A 16,303-nucleotide genomic window follows, 5' to 3' on the forward strand; every position below is an offset into this window, starting at 1 on the left:
TGCCAGAACGCGACCGCTTGGATACCCTCAATTTCAAGTTCTGATTATCATATCTTCCCTCCGCTCAACAATAAAGACATTACAAGTAATCCGTGGACTTCATCAGTCTTGGAAAATGCGTTGGGGGTAAGTTCTCGGCTTTCCCTTGATCTAATTTCTTAGACCTGTGTTGACTAGGCGTAACAGAACAATGTCTTGTCTACCAACATCATCTTACACGAGAATCAACCCGTTCCCAGGACTCCACGCCTCCAGACAGCCTAGACTATCAGCGCTACAACCCGTTGGGTGAAGAAGAAACAATCTATTACGTGTTATGCAACGACAGGGAGGTCATTGCAACCAACTTTATCAACAGGGAAATCACCCTATTCGAAAACCTCCCGAGTGACACCTGGCGTCACTGGCGGAGGTCTCTGACGCTGTTATATGCCACAGCAAAGTATGGCATGCCCTCGTATGATGTCAGAGGTTATGTGTTGAAGGGTCTGCCCTAAAGCGTTCGCCGGAACTCGTCTGTCAGTGTGATATCTACCAGGTACGAGCCATGACTGACTTCTAGATGGTTGAGGCGGACAAAAGCATCCCCGAGAATACTTTTAACGACCTGCTCTGGCTTTCAGAGAGGAGGAGCAACGCATATTTTAGTCGTAGATGGTCATTTCTGTCGTGGCTGAGCGATTGGGAAGGGTTAAATACATGGTGAACCTTTGGGAAGAGAGCACAAGCTAGGGGGAAAATAAGATATTTATACGTTTCGTAAGCTTAACCTATCATGCTGAATATTTATCAAATTGTCATTGAGCGCCGTGGATCTAGTGTTATTGTTAGCAGGTTTCTCAGTGCTCGTGTCCCTGTGAATTGAATCCTTTTCCCTTAGACTGAATTGAGCTGTCCATCCAAGAGGAGAGCAGAGCATCGAATGCAAATGCGGACTCTCTCTTCAACCATCACAACTTGATTGGGCCTTCTTCCCTTCTCCGCAGCCGCTCTCGGATACTGGAGGAGTTTCATACAGTTGGCAGGCAGTTATCATCAGAGTTGAAGCAAGCTGAAGCTTTTCAGGTCAGAACGGTATGTCGCGTATGGCAGTGATCACGCGAACGGCTTCGCGTTCTGTCGGACCTCCCATTCAACCCCACCAGAGTTGTTTCCCATGCATCGCTTCATAAAATTCACAGCTATGGCATCAAGGCTCTATGCTTTTCTCGCTCTCAAGTCACCGACGTCTATACACATTCATTCAGTACCTTGAAAGAGCTTTGGCACAGGTATAATTCTGAAAACTAGATGCAACTGGCCCTCAGCCCGAACGATCATCAAGACTCTGGCCAACTCTTGTTCTTTGATCGCCAATCTTACAGAGATACCTTTACCGCCAATAGACGTGGGAATAGATGAGGTAGCACATATTGACGTGCTGACGAGGACAAAAGCAAAGCTGCTCGGAGCTGCGCTGGGAGCTGAGAGCAAGGTTCAAGGTTCTGATTCGTACTTCACACCGAAAACCACCCTCCTACCCGCGATGAGAGTACCAATCACAGACTCTCGCTCACTTATACCCCTCATCCGCCGAAAGCATGCAGGCACCAATACCGAGAACTGTATCATGCACCTCATCCGATTCAGGATGTTGCTGATATGGACTGGCTATCTATTGGCTGGTCCCAAACAAAAACTGCGTTGCAGAACTCCACAGAGCGATCAGAAGAGCTTGCGACTCCACCTGTCACTATCACGTTGCCAGATTTGATAGCGGTATGAAAAGATTTAAAGCTGACTCAATTACAAGTGAGTCAGTGGGCCACAGTTTGCAGTGAGGGCTGAGATGAAGTAAGTCTGTTAATGTCGATCTTTTAGCAAGCGATTGGTGAGCTGTACAATCGACACGGAATCGAGTAACGGAAAGTGTTTGGTGATCGCCCAGACAGCAACTAAGTTTTACGAACAACTATGGAGGAGAGTTTGTGCCAAAGAAATCAGCTAAGTGTTTCAGAAGCCACAAGAAAAGAGGCAATTGAACACCCGCAATACACATTCACAATCCTAGGAAGGTGGCTAAATTCTGCAACCATGTCGGGCGAGTTACACCATATTGGAGTATAAGGCCGTCTACAGTAACCGGACGTAAGTAAGGTATATTCCAAGGGAATACGTGAACATACTATATTCGAGCAGCACATCCGAGATTCTGTTTAATACGTCCTTGGAGTTTGTCCCATTGGCGTCACACATTTCAAGCTCCTTCTCAAGAGTTTTGAGTTCGCTCTCTAGCTTCTTAACTCTCTCATCGATGAGCGGAGGAACTTTATGGGTCAGCTTCATCCTAATGAATCATGCGTGGGACATACGGGAAACCTTGATAGTATCAGACATCTTGAAATGTGCTGATGTTGATTGACTCTACTTTCTTTCTAGCTGGGACACTTGAGGACCTTGAGTATATGGTGGAGGAAGATCTCGAGTATATGGAGGAGGATCAACTTTCTCGGAGGACGCTTTTCGTTGTGGAGGTGGTGAGTCTCTCCATAATATATAGTAGGAGTGAGTTTAATCTACCTTGGGAACCAACGCCGGATGGACGATTCAGGTAGTTGATTCCTTTATCCCTGTTCTAATCGGTAGCTTACAATTCGGAGGTCTGTTCTCGCGCGGCCACCGCGGGATTGTTGGCTCATGGTTGCTGCATGATATTTTAGTTGATAAAGGGCCAAAGCTGGCTTCGCCGAATCACCCCTGTGATGCATATGATACTCGATTAAAGCTAGATCGGAAAAGTAGTATTGCGCAAGCGTTCGCTGGGGCACGCAGTATTTTGATTCTTTCGAAGGTCACCTTCTTCCGTGGAATTCAGTACTCGCATTTTGATATATGTACGATTTGATACATTCAAAGCAAAACTGGCAAGACCCAAACAGTAAGATCTTATTTTAGAAATTCAGCCAAGCCATCCGATGCTAGTTCCTACTCCTTCTATCATAATTACTTCTGCTTATCATCAACTGACGTTGGATTACCGAGACTCTCACGGATTTGGCTGAGGGAAGTGTTAGCGGCATTTTATCTGGGCTGCGGTAGATACGTACTCCAAATCAGCTGAGGTCGTTTGAAGACTTTGCTCCATTTTCGGGTCTGTTGACTGATCTGGGGACGAATCCTGAGCAATCTCGTGGCTTTCATCAACTCGGGACGAGTCTGGCTGCTCCGGCTTTGCAGTTGTCTCTGTTGAAGCCATCGTCTACGTAGAGGGTTGGTGAATAGCTCCAATATGTATGTAGAAGTATGATGTTTGATAAGATGCTTGAAGAATCAAGATAGATGGGAAAGTGAGCCATCAAGCGTTGGGAGTATTTCGCAACCTTATATATATATTTTCACACCGAATGTACGCATGTGTCTTTCTGCAACAGACTACACATCGGCTTCGTATTCAGCCGTCTCATCTGATCGAACTTATTCACTTGCTCTTATCAATCGGAGTTGAGTGTCAAAAACTAGGGCTCTGTACAGCTTCATCCACCTCAATCTCCTTGAACTCCTGATCAGGATGGTATGTAGGACGAAGAAACCGGCGTTGTATCGACGGTGTTGGTCTCCCAAAACGGATTAGGCTTGCAGTAGTGCGGAAAGTGTTGGCTTCTCGAGTGGTCAAGCTGGCTCCGCCGTTACATGATGAGGCTGCGCGGAAGAAGCAAGACATAGATGGGGTTATTGATAGATAGGTCGGCCATGCCAAAATACACAGGGAGATACGATGTATTGCAGGGGAGTTGTGTTCAGAAGGCAGTATTCAAGAGCTAAGGCAATGTTGGAGGGACACGGATAACGCGGGCAGAAAAGATGCATTGGTGAGCTTTCATTGATGTCTTTAATGGTTTGCAAGCAAGACCCTGGTTCCCACCGGTTGAGCTATTCGTATGGTACTCTTTCCATCCTTAAGGGCTCCACCACCAGTCTTGGCTTGATTAAATAATGCTATGAACATACAAAGCGCCCTGAGAACAACTGAGTTATTACAGAGGCTCATCTTGGGGCGTCCTGATATGAGAATGGGTCTCGGACAGCGGAGATTCTTGCCGCACTAATTTACTTGCATCTGGCAAGGCCATACCACCTTAAACTCAGGAAATGGTAAGGCCACCTTAGCTCCCTTCCAAAGCAGGCTGAAATAGTGCTTCGCGCACTTCCAGCCCGGGCAAAGCATCATAGTCTTTCTGTTGTTGTTTCGCTTAGTCTACTATATGAGGTTACACGCCGATCCACAGGAGCTGAGCCTGGGCTAATCGATAATTGCGGGTTTCATTAAATCTACTTGACTGCAGCCACAAATTGTGCTCCCGGTCAATGGAGGGATCACAAGCAACCGCCGAGATGTGGAGCATATCACAAGATCCTTGCTTTAACCTTCAGTAGCTGTTCCACCAAGTCTTAACCTTCAACCCGGACGTACCATTCACTAATCTACTATCGCTAATCTGCTACACTAAGTCTTAATCTTCCACCCATGACGCACCCTTCACTAGTCTACTGTCGCTGTCGCCGACCTGCAAAAGTGCGTGAGGCTTTGAAATACTGAAGCGATCTTTCTGAAGTACAGCAAAATTAGTAAAGCTACACTATATGACTAGGTAACATGAATTTAGACGCAGGAGGCTTTTTTCTTTCTTTTTTTGTTTTTTCAAAAAGTGAAGTTCATGAGGTAGCAGGAACGCACGAACGTCTGCAGCCCGCCAAAATACTGTCGTGAAGAATCGAGGTTTCTGTTCCCAAGGGGGATTGTACACATCTTTGGGCTTCCGTAGTAAGTTCTGCGGCCGAAGTGAACCAGTGTCACATTTTCGCCGGTAAGAGGCATCTATGCCCAACCCTCGTGTTAGGCAGCCAGGTGGGTCACCTGGCGCTTTCCTCCCACCCTGGGAAAACCCTTTCTCCCATTCTCCTCCGACCATGAAGGTCATCATTGCAACGTCAACGCCGGAGCACTATCAGATGCTCAGATACTATCGAGCTATGCTAGCCCAGTACAAGTCATTTCTAAGAACAAGGCTGACCTACTTCCACTGAGGTCCCCAACGACAAACGTCTCGAACAATAGAATAACGCCCTCAGCTCCTGCATTTTCCTCGACGCGCGGATCGCTGTCCATGCGAGTCCGGCTTGAAGATTACCTCCTCGATGGTCTGTCCTTGCTCTATGAATATGGCTTTTCTGACATCTTCTCTAGTCGTCGTTCGACGTACAAACACTGACGAAGGACGCTGGGTTCTTCAGCGATGCCGCCAACACCCCCACCACTGTTGAAGGATCAGGGCAGAGGGTGTACTGGCGGGAATGTTTTATTCGAGTTTACAAGGCTGGCGACAGGGAGAACCCCACAGAAAAGCACAGCACTTGCGATGGAGAAGGTTTGGTGCAGAAGGGTATCAATCTTTGGTTCGGTGGGAAGAATGGACAGGTGAAAGAAGAATCATAGCATGATATCAGTAAGTTGGAGGTGTTATTCATCAAACTTTACAAATAGAGTTTCTTTCTGATCTGTGTTCCTTCCCATAGTCCTAGAGATACATAAATGACAGCCCCATCGTCGGCCCGGTGTGAGACCACCATAGATACAGAGTCTGTACAATCACGGCACTGCCTGACATCCTCCTGATACATAGTGTTGGTTATAATTGCAGTAGCCGGTTCGGGACCAAAAGCAGAAGGAATAATGTCGCGTCGGCACCCTTGAAGCGTGAATTTGGGATTAGGCAGTACCTTGGAGCCGCCAGCAGCGGAACACATATATCGCAGCCCAGCCCTTGTTTCCAAGCGTACCCCAAACAATTCTCGAGCAAAATGTGATACCTTGTCATCCGTGATTTCAATGGCCATTTGACATTCAAATATAGTCGTGGATTGCGTATTCGTGGATGGCGTATTCGGAAATGTCATTGATATGGCGGCCACCAAGATATCTCCGTTCCTAGGGCAAGGGTTCCTTTTGATCGCGTCCGAGAGGTCTAGAGGGAAAAGTTTTGTTGCCTCCAAGAGAGATGCATTGACCAGAATATGTTGGTCTTCGGTAAAGTAATTGGTCGAGTTGACAGAAGGATACGCAGGCGCTTCATTGGAGGTAGAGGTTGGGGCGCTTCCGCTGGGCGACGTCGCGATCGGGTAGGATGAATTTGTAGACGAAAGGGTTGAATAATCATTGCCGTCCGCAGTGCCTGATGGGTTTAAAAAGCGGTAGCGAATGATTTGAACGTTTACTCACGTGGTCTTTTATTCTGGTGCTGTGACATGTTTTCATTTTGAAGCGGTTTGATTCTGTTGGCATACACTCTGTCGACCTTCTTCGCGACGTCCAGTAGAACGGCAGAGGTCACTTGCGCCGCTAACTTTTTTCGATGTTCGGTAGACTCCTCCTCAAGATCGGCGATAAGATAAATGTAGGCAGCTTTCCCGGGTAAGTGGTATTGAGCATTTGCGGCGTTTCTGGCGAGAAAGTACGCCAACCAAGCGGCAAATCCTGCATCTAAAAAGATTCTTGCTGTAGATTTCCCTTCTGTGTCTTTATTTGTTTCCCTCCATGAGTCGATGAAGCCCTTCTTCGGTGCACGTTGAAAATTCTGAAGTAGATTGAAAAGCAATGTGAATTGGCGAGATAGGCGCTCGTCGCCTGAAGTGTCAACAAAAGTTTGCGAGTCGCTTTCCATTCGAAAGTCATTTGGGGGAGGGATTGCTTTGGAACGCAGAGATAGATTTGGAACGCAGAGGTAGATTTGGAAGGCAGAGGTAGATTTGGAACGCAGAGGTAGATTTGGAACGCAGAGGTAGATTTGGAACGCAGAGGTAGATTTGGAACGCAGAGATTTGGAACGTAGAGGTAGATTTGTGGAAAAGACTGCGTCAAGGTTTTATTATGGTCTGCAACATGCCATTTTTAGTTTTGGTCTTATTTCACATTTAACCGTGGCCAATCGGTCAAGATGTTAGGACAGCGGGGTTTTCGAGGTAGTGGGGTAAAGATGACACCCTGTTCAAAACGGCACAAGCTCTCAAGGGAGAGTGAGTCCGGAGGTAGAGATTGCCTGAAAGGCGATGTTTCGTGAAACGCCAGGCTTTTGGACGGGCGATAGCCTCATCGGCCAAGCCTGCGACAGAAGCTGCGGCTTGCTAGTGGAGGGTATCCCGACTGGCGTCCGCCATGCAATGCGTATGCACCATCTTCACAATCAAATGAGGGCTGTATCGGGTCTACTCTTATCTCAAGAGTCGAGGGGAAATATAAGAAGGATGGCGACCAAATACATGCGAAACTTTGCATCATGTCCTTTTTGACGCAACGGCAATTCTGCCCATCATGTCGTCTTCGGCTTTTCAACCTCATGGACTTATTAAAAACCCTGTTGAAGAAGCGTTGTATCACAGAGCTCATATTGCGAATGTTTACACTGGTATAGCAGACCCAAAAGAGCACGAGACGTCTGCGCTCATGGAGGTTGTGCTTTACAGCAACATCTTCACCACCCGCGAGAACTTCATGGTGAATTCTCAACAGCCCCCTGCAAGCCAGTCCGACAAAAGGTGCGATATTGTCATCCGGTATCTCGAGCAAGGAACCCATAAGATCAGAATCCTTTGCTTCGTCGAATGCAAGCGGACCAGAACAAGTCAACCATTCAGCTTGAAGGCACTGGAAAAGCAGGCAACCGAGTACTGCATATTGTGCCTCGAGAGTGAAGAAGACATGGAGTTCGTGTATGCTGCCACAATGGCTGGTGCCCACGTCAGACTATGGACATGTCGGCGTGATCAAAGTGAAATGATTCCATTTTGGGGTCCTAGTAGCATGGGGGACTGGAGCCAATACAAAGACGTTGGAGACGATACAGCTGGGCGGGAGATTGAATATTGGTTTGGGCAGATGAAACAACTGCCACCTACACCGCATGCTGGTCAGAGTAGCCATACCTATGGTACAGCTAGCACCATCACACCGAGCTATCAAGCTTCCGCATCAGGCCATCAAAGCTCCGCATCAAGCTATCAAGCTCCAGCATCAGGCTACCAAATCTCCGCATCAAGCTACCCAGCTCCCGCATCAAGCTATCAAGCTCCAGCATCAACCTATCAAGCCCCAGTATCAGGCTATCAAATCTCCGCATCAAGCTATCAAACGCCCACATCAGTCTATCAAGTTTCCGCATCAATGGATCGAACCTCCGACTACCAAGCCAGCTCTTATAACTCATCAACATTCCCCCCGGCGTTTCAGTCGGGAGAGAGTGTTGCAGCTGGTGGGAACAACGAGCGAACAGGCGGTGAGATTGGTGATAGCGAAGAACACGACGAGGATGACCAGATGGAGGAGCTAGGAGATAATCAGCAAGCAACAGCGTCAACTGCAGTAACCAACTACTATATCGTCAAGGTGACCAGAAAAACTCATAGGATGTCGAAGGATGAATTCATTTTCAAGGACAAAAACGGAAGGTCGAGAACGACCAAACAGGATGACTGGAGGAGAATGACTTACAATGGACGGACTGCTTGGAAACATCATAAGTATGTCTGCTTTGATGATATTTTTGGATAATCAAGCAGGAGTAAGGGGATGTCGCTCTCTACCGTTTTATTTGACCTGAGACTTTTGCAAGTTGCGCAAGAATTACATCCTTTGTTTCATCGTACTCTCCTCTGGGACATCTTGGAGTTCTCCGGTCCAGCGTGAGACTTCGTCGTAACGTTCTGAGCACCACCAAGCTATATTCTATACAGGATTGTATTAGTATACGCTACGTATCGAAGTCGAAATGTATCTTCTGCCTTACCTCTCCGACACCAAAAATTCGGTATTCAGAATCTGAAATGGCCTTGGCCGTGAATGGTGTGAAGCTAACTTCGGTGACAATGTGACGGTCTTTGTACCTTGACATCTCGAATGAGATGCAAGTAACAGCTGGCCCATTACCGTCATATATGCAGTGCCTCTGCGAGTTGCAAGAGGAATGCCACTGCCCAAGGACGCTGATACGACCGTCGAGGTAATGTATCATTAACCCTGTGCAGCGAGTCTTGACACGACATATGTCAACTCTTTCTAAGCCATGCAGACCAGCGAATGATAAAAAGAGCCCAGCATTCGGGGTTCCAATGGGAGGAGAAGGAAATTGACAATTGTGATATTGAGGACGGAGAGGTGCAGCTCCTGAGGAAGTACCTTCACCAATGACCCCGAGTCTCATAATTGCCATGCCGGATCTTACGTTTTCGTGATACAACCCTGTGATATATCCTTCGGGCTGAAGAAGAATCCATTTGTAGCCATTGCCAATCACCATAGGTGGTCGAATGTACGATCCAAAGGTGTGCAGTCTTCCATGTGTTGTTTCAATCTAGTATGACATATCAGCAAGAGCAAATGTAACAGCTACCAGATACTGACCACTAACGCAGGCGTGGCAAATGCGGAGCTCGGTGTGTTGAGAACGCGAAGCCACACGTGAGCTATGCGTTCATCTTGACAGAACGAAAGGTGTACCGTACAGCCCTTACGAGTTCCAGATAACCGTGAAAAGCGAGTGAAATGAACCTCTAAACCAACGATGCCGTGTCCAGAAATATACACAGAAATTCCCCTTGTATACTCGTCCTTGGACCATAAAGACAAGTATCTGAAAAACCGTCGCTTTGCACTTCTGGACTCGGAACGCATAACATCTCGATCAAAATCAAACAATGTGGCATCTGGATCCAGGAGCGTGGACGGGAAATCGGCCTGATCCCACACCACTTGGCTAATAGTGGAAGGTTCAGCAGCGATTGTTATGCCTGTGCAGTTTAGATCCTTCCCAGATTAGTCGAAAACATGTCGAGGATGTCAGTCGAACTTACACTGCATTCATACCGGAGGGTCGACACTTCTCCTCGTATAATCCCATACCAGGCACAGTCTACAGCGGGAATCTTTCCAATCCAGTCACCTTCCCAATCGACACCAAGAAACTGAATCGCACAAAGACCTCCAACACTTATAACGTACTTCAACCGAGTCGCATTCCCGATCGAGTGACGATTCCCCTTAGATTCTCTGTCTTCCATTAAGCCTTGAATATATTCCGTACCAAAAACCGAGACCATACTAGCAGACAAGAAAGGTCCTTGATATTGACTCAGCCCGCGAGTCAAAGGTGAGCGCAGGTAACGGACGAGACGGGACGTTTCGGTTCTCACGAGGACAAAGGCACTGTATGGCGTCAAAAACCCAGTGTAGCACCAGATATAGGCTCTGATTTCTGTGGGTAACCTCGACATCAAGAGCGGTTGCTTCTCATAGCAAGCGAGCATCCTCACTCTAGCTATGTCGAAATAGTGACGTACTTCTTGAATATCCTCCCACATCGATGGGTCCGGTGCAAGAGCTCGAGCGAGTTTGTAGATGACTGGGACGAAACGATCCTTCACTTCCCATTTCAGGTCCCATTTTAGGACTGAATAGCACCAGCTATGAAAGCAAAAGGCCAGTCGATCACTATCGCATGTCTGATTGACTCGCAGTTCTCGAGAAATTGTAACTACTTTTGTTCGTGAATGGCCGATCAGAGCAACATCGACATCACAATGATTGCTTGGGAGGTAGGTCGGTTTGGTAAGCTCGATGGTATCCTCGCCTTCGACGTCCAGACTCAGCACTGCAAGATCTGTTAGCAGAATAGGTGACTCGAGGTCTCCAGAGTATACCGGCGCGAACCACAGATTGCCAGGCATTGGGGCCGGATACAAAGCGCAGCGGAAATTGCTCATAGCAAAACATGCAATGGTTAGTGGCGAGGAAAGACGACTTGGAATTCATCATGATACACTTCAAGGATGGCGGCGGGTGAATAGCCAGGTGTAGATTTGGAATTTAATCAGTGGTACAAGGCTGGGAATGTAGAGGCAGCTGTAGACCGACCGGATTAAACTCGCCCCGGATTTTAGGGCCTCAGGCACCAGATTTTCCGACGCTAACTCCCCTCTAGTGAGGCTCTGAAATTTCTAGTATCATCGGCCCGCTCCACACCAGAACTTGGTTCCACGAGAAGACGCGGGCACCAATAAAGCACTGCATTTACTGATCAGTGCGCATGAGAAGATTTCTGCGGAACAGGTGGGGAGAGATAAGGAACCCATGCGGACGTGGTCGTTTCCATGCCTAAAAGACCAAGACCCTACCGGTTCAAAGGTCTTTTGCGGCGAGGCTCGAGTTAGAGTCCTCACAGTTCGCGTAGGATTAGAATAATTCAGTCTTCCTCATCGTCAATCCCGCGACAAGGAGGGATGTCTCATTTTACAGCCTCCCTACCACTTACAGCTTATCTACGGAGGTAGGTAAGAGTTTGATCGTGGAGCCTCCGAACGGCTCGCACAACGCCGAGCCGTTATAGAATTCTGCCATCGTGTGACCGCAGGCAATTATCGCTGGAGAAGAATCAAGTCAGAGGCGCTGGAATGGAACTAAAGGAAAAGGCGAGGCAGGGTAGTATATTGGGTATGCCGTAGGGGGAGGTACATAGTTGGAGGTGTGGAGGCATGTTTATTTCCAGAAATGGCGATCTGGGGAGGAAAAGCTCGACATCTGAAACCCTAGAATCTGGCAACGTAACAATTCACGTGAAATGTTTGACAATTCGTTAAATATTCAGCCACTGTGGCGTTGCTTGCCCGAGTAATGAGGCAGTCATTAGGCAGAATCTTCATGCCGCGAGCGGCGGGCGTTTCGGAAAGGCCTTCTTTATCATGGCGGGGTTGCCCACGAAAATCCCAGTGCACCGCTAATTTTTTGGGACATCCTCATTCAGGCTTCTCGTGGTTCAACGACCCATGATGTACGCCCTTCATTCGATACACTGGGTAGATGAGGATCAAGTCCGCTGAAGTCCATTCGCAACCCCATCGCACTGGAAGTAGCACGAGGAGAGTCTGCGAGTACGAGAGAAAATCAGCCGATAATAGCAGCCTTTTGCCGACAAATTGCACGAGGTTTCTAGCTGAAGCGTCATCTGCGTTGGGCTCCCATCACACATGCACGTAAAACATCAACCTGCATCGAAACCGATCATACGACTTCAACTTGGTCTCGCAGAAGTCTCCTACTTATTCAAGCACCAAACGGAGGAATCTCGGAACGGCAATAGATTGAGGTGCCTTGACTCTAGCCCTGGCTCACACCAAGGCCGACATTGCAGCGAATATACTATAGACAATATGGCGAGGAGGACGAGGGACAAGCAGAATCTCAAGTCTGCCGGGGAACAGGTGGTAGGTTATTTTGCAGCCACTAGCATACCGTACTACAAAGCGTTAATTCTTCTTTAGATAAGTGATCGACAGGATCTGGTACTCGCGGGTGACGAATCGACTGGAGCGGATAATGGTATCAGTTTTGAAACGGGGGGAAGTGAGTCTGGAGGGATATGTCAGGCTGTGATTGACAAGAAGAGTGGCTATGGATATGTGTGTATCACTGACGCATCTGGCTATGTATCTCCAGAATACAGAACGGGTCCTGATCAGGAAGCTGGCTACATGGTTGTTGATATAGCACCTGGCCAAAGATGTATGCGCTATGGTTCTTGTGCGGTACTATACATACTTCGGTCATAAACGAATTCAATAGCCGAATTTCCCCCCACCTTGTTCATAGCATGCGCGACCAGTTCCTGGCTCATCCAGCGGTCGACGAGAATCTTAATTTGTGGCGTCGCAGATTGTCTTGTTTCTCGTATGTCAATGTATGAAAGCATTCCATCTGGAAGAACCTTGTCCGTAATCAAGTCTAGGCTTTGGAAATGCCTCAGAGCCTCCGCTAAAAAAGCACTGACTTCCGTTCCTGTCAAGTTTCTGACAGCCTGAAAGGTTTCATCCTGAGTTGTAGGTGGCCCTATTTCCAAAGTCAATCATCCAATAACACATTAAGAGAACAGGATTTCACGAACCATGAACAGCACTGTTCAGGGTATTTCCTTGGACTGTCCTTGAAGAGTCGTGTAGTGGATGATACTCGATAGGAATAGTATTTATGAGGCTGTTGATCGGAAGACGAGTCCTGCCGAGTTGAACTTGTGAATCTGAGAACCCCCATTTGTCGACTTGATCGACCGGCTCGAGATATTCAATTGTTGAGGCTGCAGCGCTGGGGTTCTGGGAGATGCCGAGCTGTTGCAGAGGTAAAGGAGCGGAGATCGTATTCCGTGGATCGTAATGCTGGGGGCTGGTCCTATCGCGCTCAACTTGCGAGTTCGACGCTTCCCAACTTCGATTCTCCGGCTCGAATAATTGAGGATCCGATACTTGCGCTTCTTTCGTCATCCTGCCCAAGTCCGCTTGCCTTCCATCATTACTCGTTGCATGCAACTGGCTGTTTTTTTGTGCTTGCCCTGTCGCCAGCTCATGCTGTTGAGCATAGTTCTTGGAGACTGAAGGGCTCGGTGATACCGTGCCAGACGTTGGTTCTGGTCGATTTTGCGATCCGGTTTTAGCTGAGATGCAAACTATCAGCTGTGGTGATCATCAAGGGGACGCCTGATTACAAACCATCGACCAACTGTTCCTGAAAATTCATGTAACGTTCTTTTGGACCATTTTCGAGTGCACGAGTCGCAGAATCAATGACGGCATTCTTAATCCATGGTAGGCAGGCTTCCTCGCAGTGTTTGGCAACCTTGGGGAGGTGTTTTTCTTCAACCTTGCCCAGGTGTTTCTCGTTCACAGAGTAGATAAGATTCAAGTATGCTGGAAGCGTAAGGCCCTGGAAGTGTTGCATTGTGGGTGTGGGTTCGGAATCTCCAAAGCGAATTAAGAGAAACTTGGAAAAATCCTCGGAGCACCTGTCCGCGGTCGTGAGCCTGTGGAGTACGAGAGCCAAAGGTTTAGCATCGGTCGCATTGTCCAAAGCTTTTCGGAGCAGTTTAAGGGCAGTGATTAATCTGTTCCAGCAGAAAGAGTGAAAGTCTACTTTATCGATAGCCCACGCTAAGCCTTTAGTATCAATGTAATAGAAACCATCTAAACGATCAGGCATTTCGGAGCGTGGAATGGAATCGAAGGGTATTGCTGGCGTCAGGATAGGAATAGCGTAAAGTAATGTTAGATAGAAGTGTGTAAAATGAGCCGAGCAGGCGCTGTGTGAAATGATTCTAGACGGACGTGAGTAAGTTGAGAAGAATATGGTCTGCGTGAAATGATTTCAGACAGGATGTGAGTGAATTGGATTCAGGCGGGCGTGTTTGAAATGATTTCGGACGGGCGCTTGCGGCTTCCTACTATTCCGGGTTCGTTCTAGCCTCTTCCTCGCCCGAACCCTGTTGTGTTGTTGCTGGGGTCCCCAGCATGTCGATGCGAATCGCCCTTGCATTGCAGCGAGGACTCGGCGAGAGCTGTTAAAGTCTCCAAATTGGAAATAGCCATGGTCCTGTGGATGCCGCTCCGAAGGGGAAACTGTCCCAACCTAGGAGACCGTTTCGTATTTCCGGGGAACGATTCCGCTGAATCCGAGCTGGAGGACTGTTCATGCTCTCGTTTTTGGACCATGCATGCGTAAGGTTACCAATCTCAAGGGACGTATATAGGAGGGTGTACCAACAGAACGAGGCGGCCTGCAGATGCCTCCCTTATTCCTCGACTTCTCACCGCTGTTGTCTCGGTTCGCGTTACTGCATCCTCTCATTATTCATACTGGTCCATTTCTCACGCATGTCTAGTGGCGTGAAGTATCCGGACCTGTCCACCCCACTCAACTGCATACCTTGTCTACATGCAGGATGACTGGCCTGGTCTACACTGAGATCACTTCTGGGGGTCCAATTCCTCTTGAGACTACGATCATCTACGAGGCAACTGTAACCTGCAGCACGACTGGGGACAGCTATTCAAGTGTAGCTGTAAGTCATTTAACCGAGCTTCTCAGATGTCAGCTTACTGACGAGATGAAGGATGTCTTCAACTATCAGGTGGTAAGGGATTGGTCCTGCTGGCTCGATTCTTCACCCGGCAACCGTGCCCGAAGATGTATAGAGGGCGCAGAAGAGGATTATCAATCTCAAGAGAAGCTCAAACGAATTCGCACATACGATTCCTTTACCCTGAGAACTCAAGAGGGGGTTATTAGCAGCAAGAACAATGGCATTCAACTGGAAATCCAACAGATTGGCAAGCAGTCAGGCCTCGGCACTCGCAACGAAGCTATTCAACAGCTCGAGAAGATGCTGTCTGGAGAGAAATACTACAGTGCCATTACACGGGAGATTCTAGCTCAACTAAGTCAGAGAGACCAGGTTCTGCTGTCATGTACGACCGTGGTTGTTGGGGAAAACTTCGCTGACCTGGCCAAGTGCCAGAAGCCTGAAAACTGGGCAGAAGAAGAGCGGGTCGGCTTCTGTCTTAAGTTCTCTGCTTTCGAGCGCGGAAGGCGTATGGAGGACATTCTTCGTCAATGGGTGGAACTTTCTGAGGTTCGTCATCGGATTCTACAAAATGCCGTATAGTGCTAATTGACTGATCTCAGGTTCTTCTTGACAAGATCGAGGCATGGCAGCAACCGGAGGCCTGCTGTACGAAAGTATGGAAGGCGGGCTGTGACTCTGACAACTATTCGCACATTCTAAAGGTTATAGCCCACAGCCATGAACATCGCCTGGGTGAGTCAATGAAGTTGCATCGGAAAAGTGGTCTCGATCTATCACCTGGTTGTCACTGGTGAGTTTTGAGGTGATGTTGAACTTTCTGGAGCTGGATTAGCGACCGAGTCTTCTGATGTATGATAGTTCTAAGTTATATGTAATATTACCACCGTAGTGCTCTTGGCTTTTTGGTTAGGTGACAGTGTGGTGTTTCCTCAAGTTCTTTCACAGATATAATATTCCGTTCCGTGACTTCTCGTTCCGCGTTTATATGTGCAACTCAGTCGTCGTGAGTCAGGTTGTCCTGCCCATAGCCTTGGCAGATGGTGACTCGTCCGAGGCGCATGACCTAGTGATGTGTACTCCATGTCAGCCATCTGAATGAACTGCCACCAATAGGACGGGCTTCCGTCATGATAGCGAAGCCTCGTTATCAGCGAGTCAAGCAATAAAATGGCAAATGCGATGAAGCTAAGATTACTTACAGAGCGGGAGTATGCCAAGGTATGAACCAAACGATTCTCTGCAACTGACACTATCTAGGCACCCTGTTGATGTCTCTGTCTGGGGTCTTGGGTGCCAGTAGCAGATTCTTGCCGCCTTCACAGCATCTAGACCTCCCTACTCGGGAGAAGTATGTATGTGCCGGGCTCTGCCGG

At 48.0% G+C, this 16,303-nt stretch overlaps 9 protein-coding genes across 10 annotated transcripts; 4 read left to right on the top strand and 5 right to left on the bottom strand.

Moving 5' to 3' along the window:
• Positions 1 to 1,900: 1,900 nt before the first annotated feature.
• On the bottom strand, positions 1,901 to 2,491 carry ONS95_014786 (uncharacterized protein). Its single transcript, XM_058508460.1, has 3 exons — positions 2,352 to 2,491; positions 2,166 to 2,306; positions 1,901 to 2,112 (listed from the first exon to the last, which is right to left on the bottom strand). Exons 1-3 carry the CDS (start codon positions 2,374 to 2,376, stop codon positions 2,039 to 2,041), a joined length of 240 nt encoding a protein of 79 aa, XP_058356147.1. The 5' UTR covers positions 2,377 to 2,491; the 3' UTR covers positions 1,901 to 2,038.
• Positions 2,492 to 2,982: 491 nt separating this feature from the next.
• Positions 2,983 to 3,235, bottom strand: ONS95_014787 (uncharacterized protein; the record flags this gene model as incomplete). The annotated part of the gene is made up of 2 exons (XM_058508461.1): positions 2,983 to 3,037; positions 3,087 to 3,235. The coding sequence occupies 2 exons, from the start codon at positions 3,233 to 3,235 to the stop codon at positions 2,983 to 2,985; spliced, it is 204 nt and encodes a 67-aa protein (XP_058356148.1).
• A 1,940-nt stretch (positions 3,236 to 5,175) lies between these two features.
• Positions 5,176 to 5,473, top strand: ONS95_014788 (uncharacterized protein; the record flags this gene model as incomplete). Its single annotated transcript, XM_058508462.1, has 2 exons — positions 5,176 to 5,178; positions 5,225 to 5,473. The coding sequence occupies 2 exons, from the start codon at positions 5,176 to 5,178 to the stop codon at positions 5,471 to 5,473; spliced, it is 252 nt and encodes an 83-aa protein (XP_058356149.1).
• A 38-nt stretch (positions 5,474 to 5,511) lies between these two features.
• On the bottom strand, positions 5,512 to 6,698 carry ONS95_014789 (uncharacterized protein; the record flags this gene model as incomplete). Its single annotated transcript, XM_058508463.1, has 2 exons — positions 5,512 to 6,209; positions 6,257 to 6,698. The coding sequence occupies 2 exons, from the start codon at positions 6,696 to 6,698 to the stop codon at positions 5,512 to 5,514; spliced, it is 1,140 nt and encodes a 379-aa protein (XP_058356150.1).
• Positions 6,699 to 6,725: 27 nt separating this feature from the next.
• Positions 6,726 to 8,581, top strand: ONS95_014790 (uncharacterized protein; the record flags this gene model as incomplete). Its single annotated transcript, XM_058508464.1, has 1 exon — positions 6,726 to 8,581. The coding sequence occupies exon 1, from the start codon at positions 7,346 to 7,348 to the stop codon at positions 8,579 to 8,581; it is 1,236 nt and encodes a 411-aa protein (XP_058356151.1). The 5' UTR covers positions 6,726 to 7,345.
• On the bottom strand, positions 8,000 to 11,638 carry ONS95_014791 (uncharacterized protein). Of its 2 annotated transcripts, XM_058508466.1 has the most exons (5): positions 10,726 to 11,638; positions 9,880 to 10,676; positions 9,431 to 9,832; positions 8,522 to 9,380; positions 8,000 to 8,356 (listed from the first exon to the last, which is right to left on the bottom strand). In XM_058508466.1, the coding sequence occupies exons 1-4, from the start codon at positions 10,838 to 10,840 to the stop codon at positions 8,781 to 8,783; spliced, it is 1,914 nt and encodes a 637-aa protein (XP_058356153.1). In that variant the 5' UTR covers positions 10,841 to 11,638; the 3' UTR covers positions 8,000 to 8,356; positions 8,522 to 8,780. The 2 variants fall into 2 exon arrangements, with proteins under 2 accessions (XP_058356153.1, XP_058356152.1); XM_058508465.1 differs by having other exon boundaries at positions 8,000 to 8,755; positions 8,817 to 9,380; positions 9,880 to 11,638.
• A 593-nt stretch (positions 11,639 to 12,231) lies between these two features.
• ONS95_014792 (uncharacterized protein) lies at positions 12,232 to 12,630 on the top strand (the record flags this gene model as incomplete). The annotated part of the gene is made up of 2 exons (XM_058508467.1): positions 12,232 to 12,285; positions 12,343 to 12,630. 2 exons carry the CDS (start codon positions 12,232 to 12,234, stop codon positions 12,628 to 12,630), a joined length of 342 nt encoding a protein of 113 aa, XP_058356154.1.
• Positions 12,631 to 12,714: 84 nt separating this feature from the next.
• ONS95_014793 (uncharacterized protein) lies at positions 12,715 to 14,047 on the bottom strand (the record flags this gene model as incomplete). The annotated part of the gene is made up of 4 exons (XM_058508468.1): positions 12,715 to 12,738; positions 12,786 to 12,907; positions 12,963 to 13,505; positions 13,561 to 14,047. 4 exons carry the CDS (start codon positions 14,045 to 14,047, stop codon positions 12,715 to 12,717), a joined length of 1,176 nt encoding a protein of 391 aa, XP_058356155.1.
• A 310-nt stretch (positions 14,048 to 14,357) lies between these two features.
• On the top strand, positions 14,358 to 15,891 carry ONS95_014794 (uncharacterized protein). The gene is made up of 2 exons (XM_058508469.1): positions 14,358 to 14,906; positions 14,958 to 15,891. The coding sequence occupies exons 1-2, from the start codon at positions 14,787 to 14,789 to the stop codon at positions 15,507 to 15,509; spliced, it is 672 nt and encodes a 223-aa protein (XP_058356156.1). The 5' UTR covers positions 14,358 to 14,786; the 3' UTR covers positions 15,510 to 15,891.
• Positions 15,892 to 16,303: the final 412 nt, after the last annotated feature.

The sequence above is a fragment of the Cadophora gregata genome (genome assembly GCF_030347475.1).
Source record: "Cadophora gregata isolate MNR1 chromosome Unknown scaffold_9, whole genome shotgun sequence".
Lineage (NCBI taxonomy): Eukaryota > Fungi > Ascomycota > Leotiomycetes > Helotiales > Ploettnerulaceae > Cadophora > Cadophora gregata.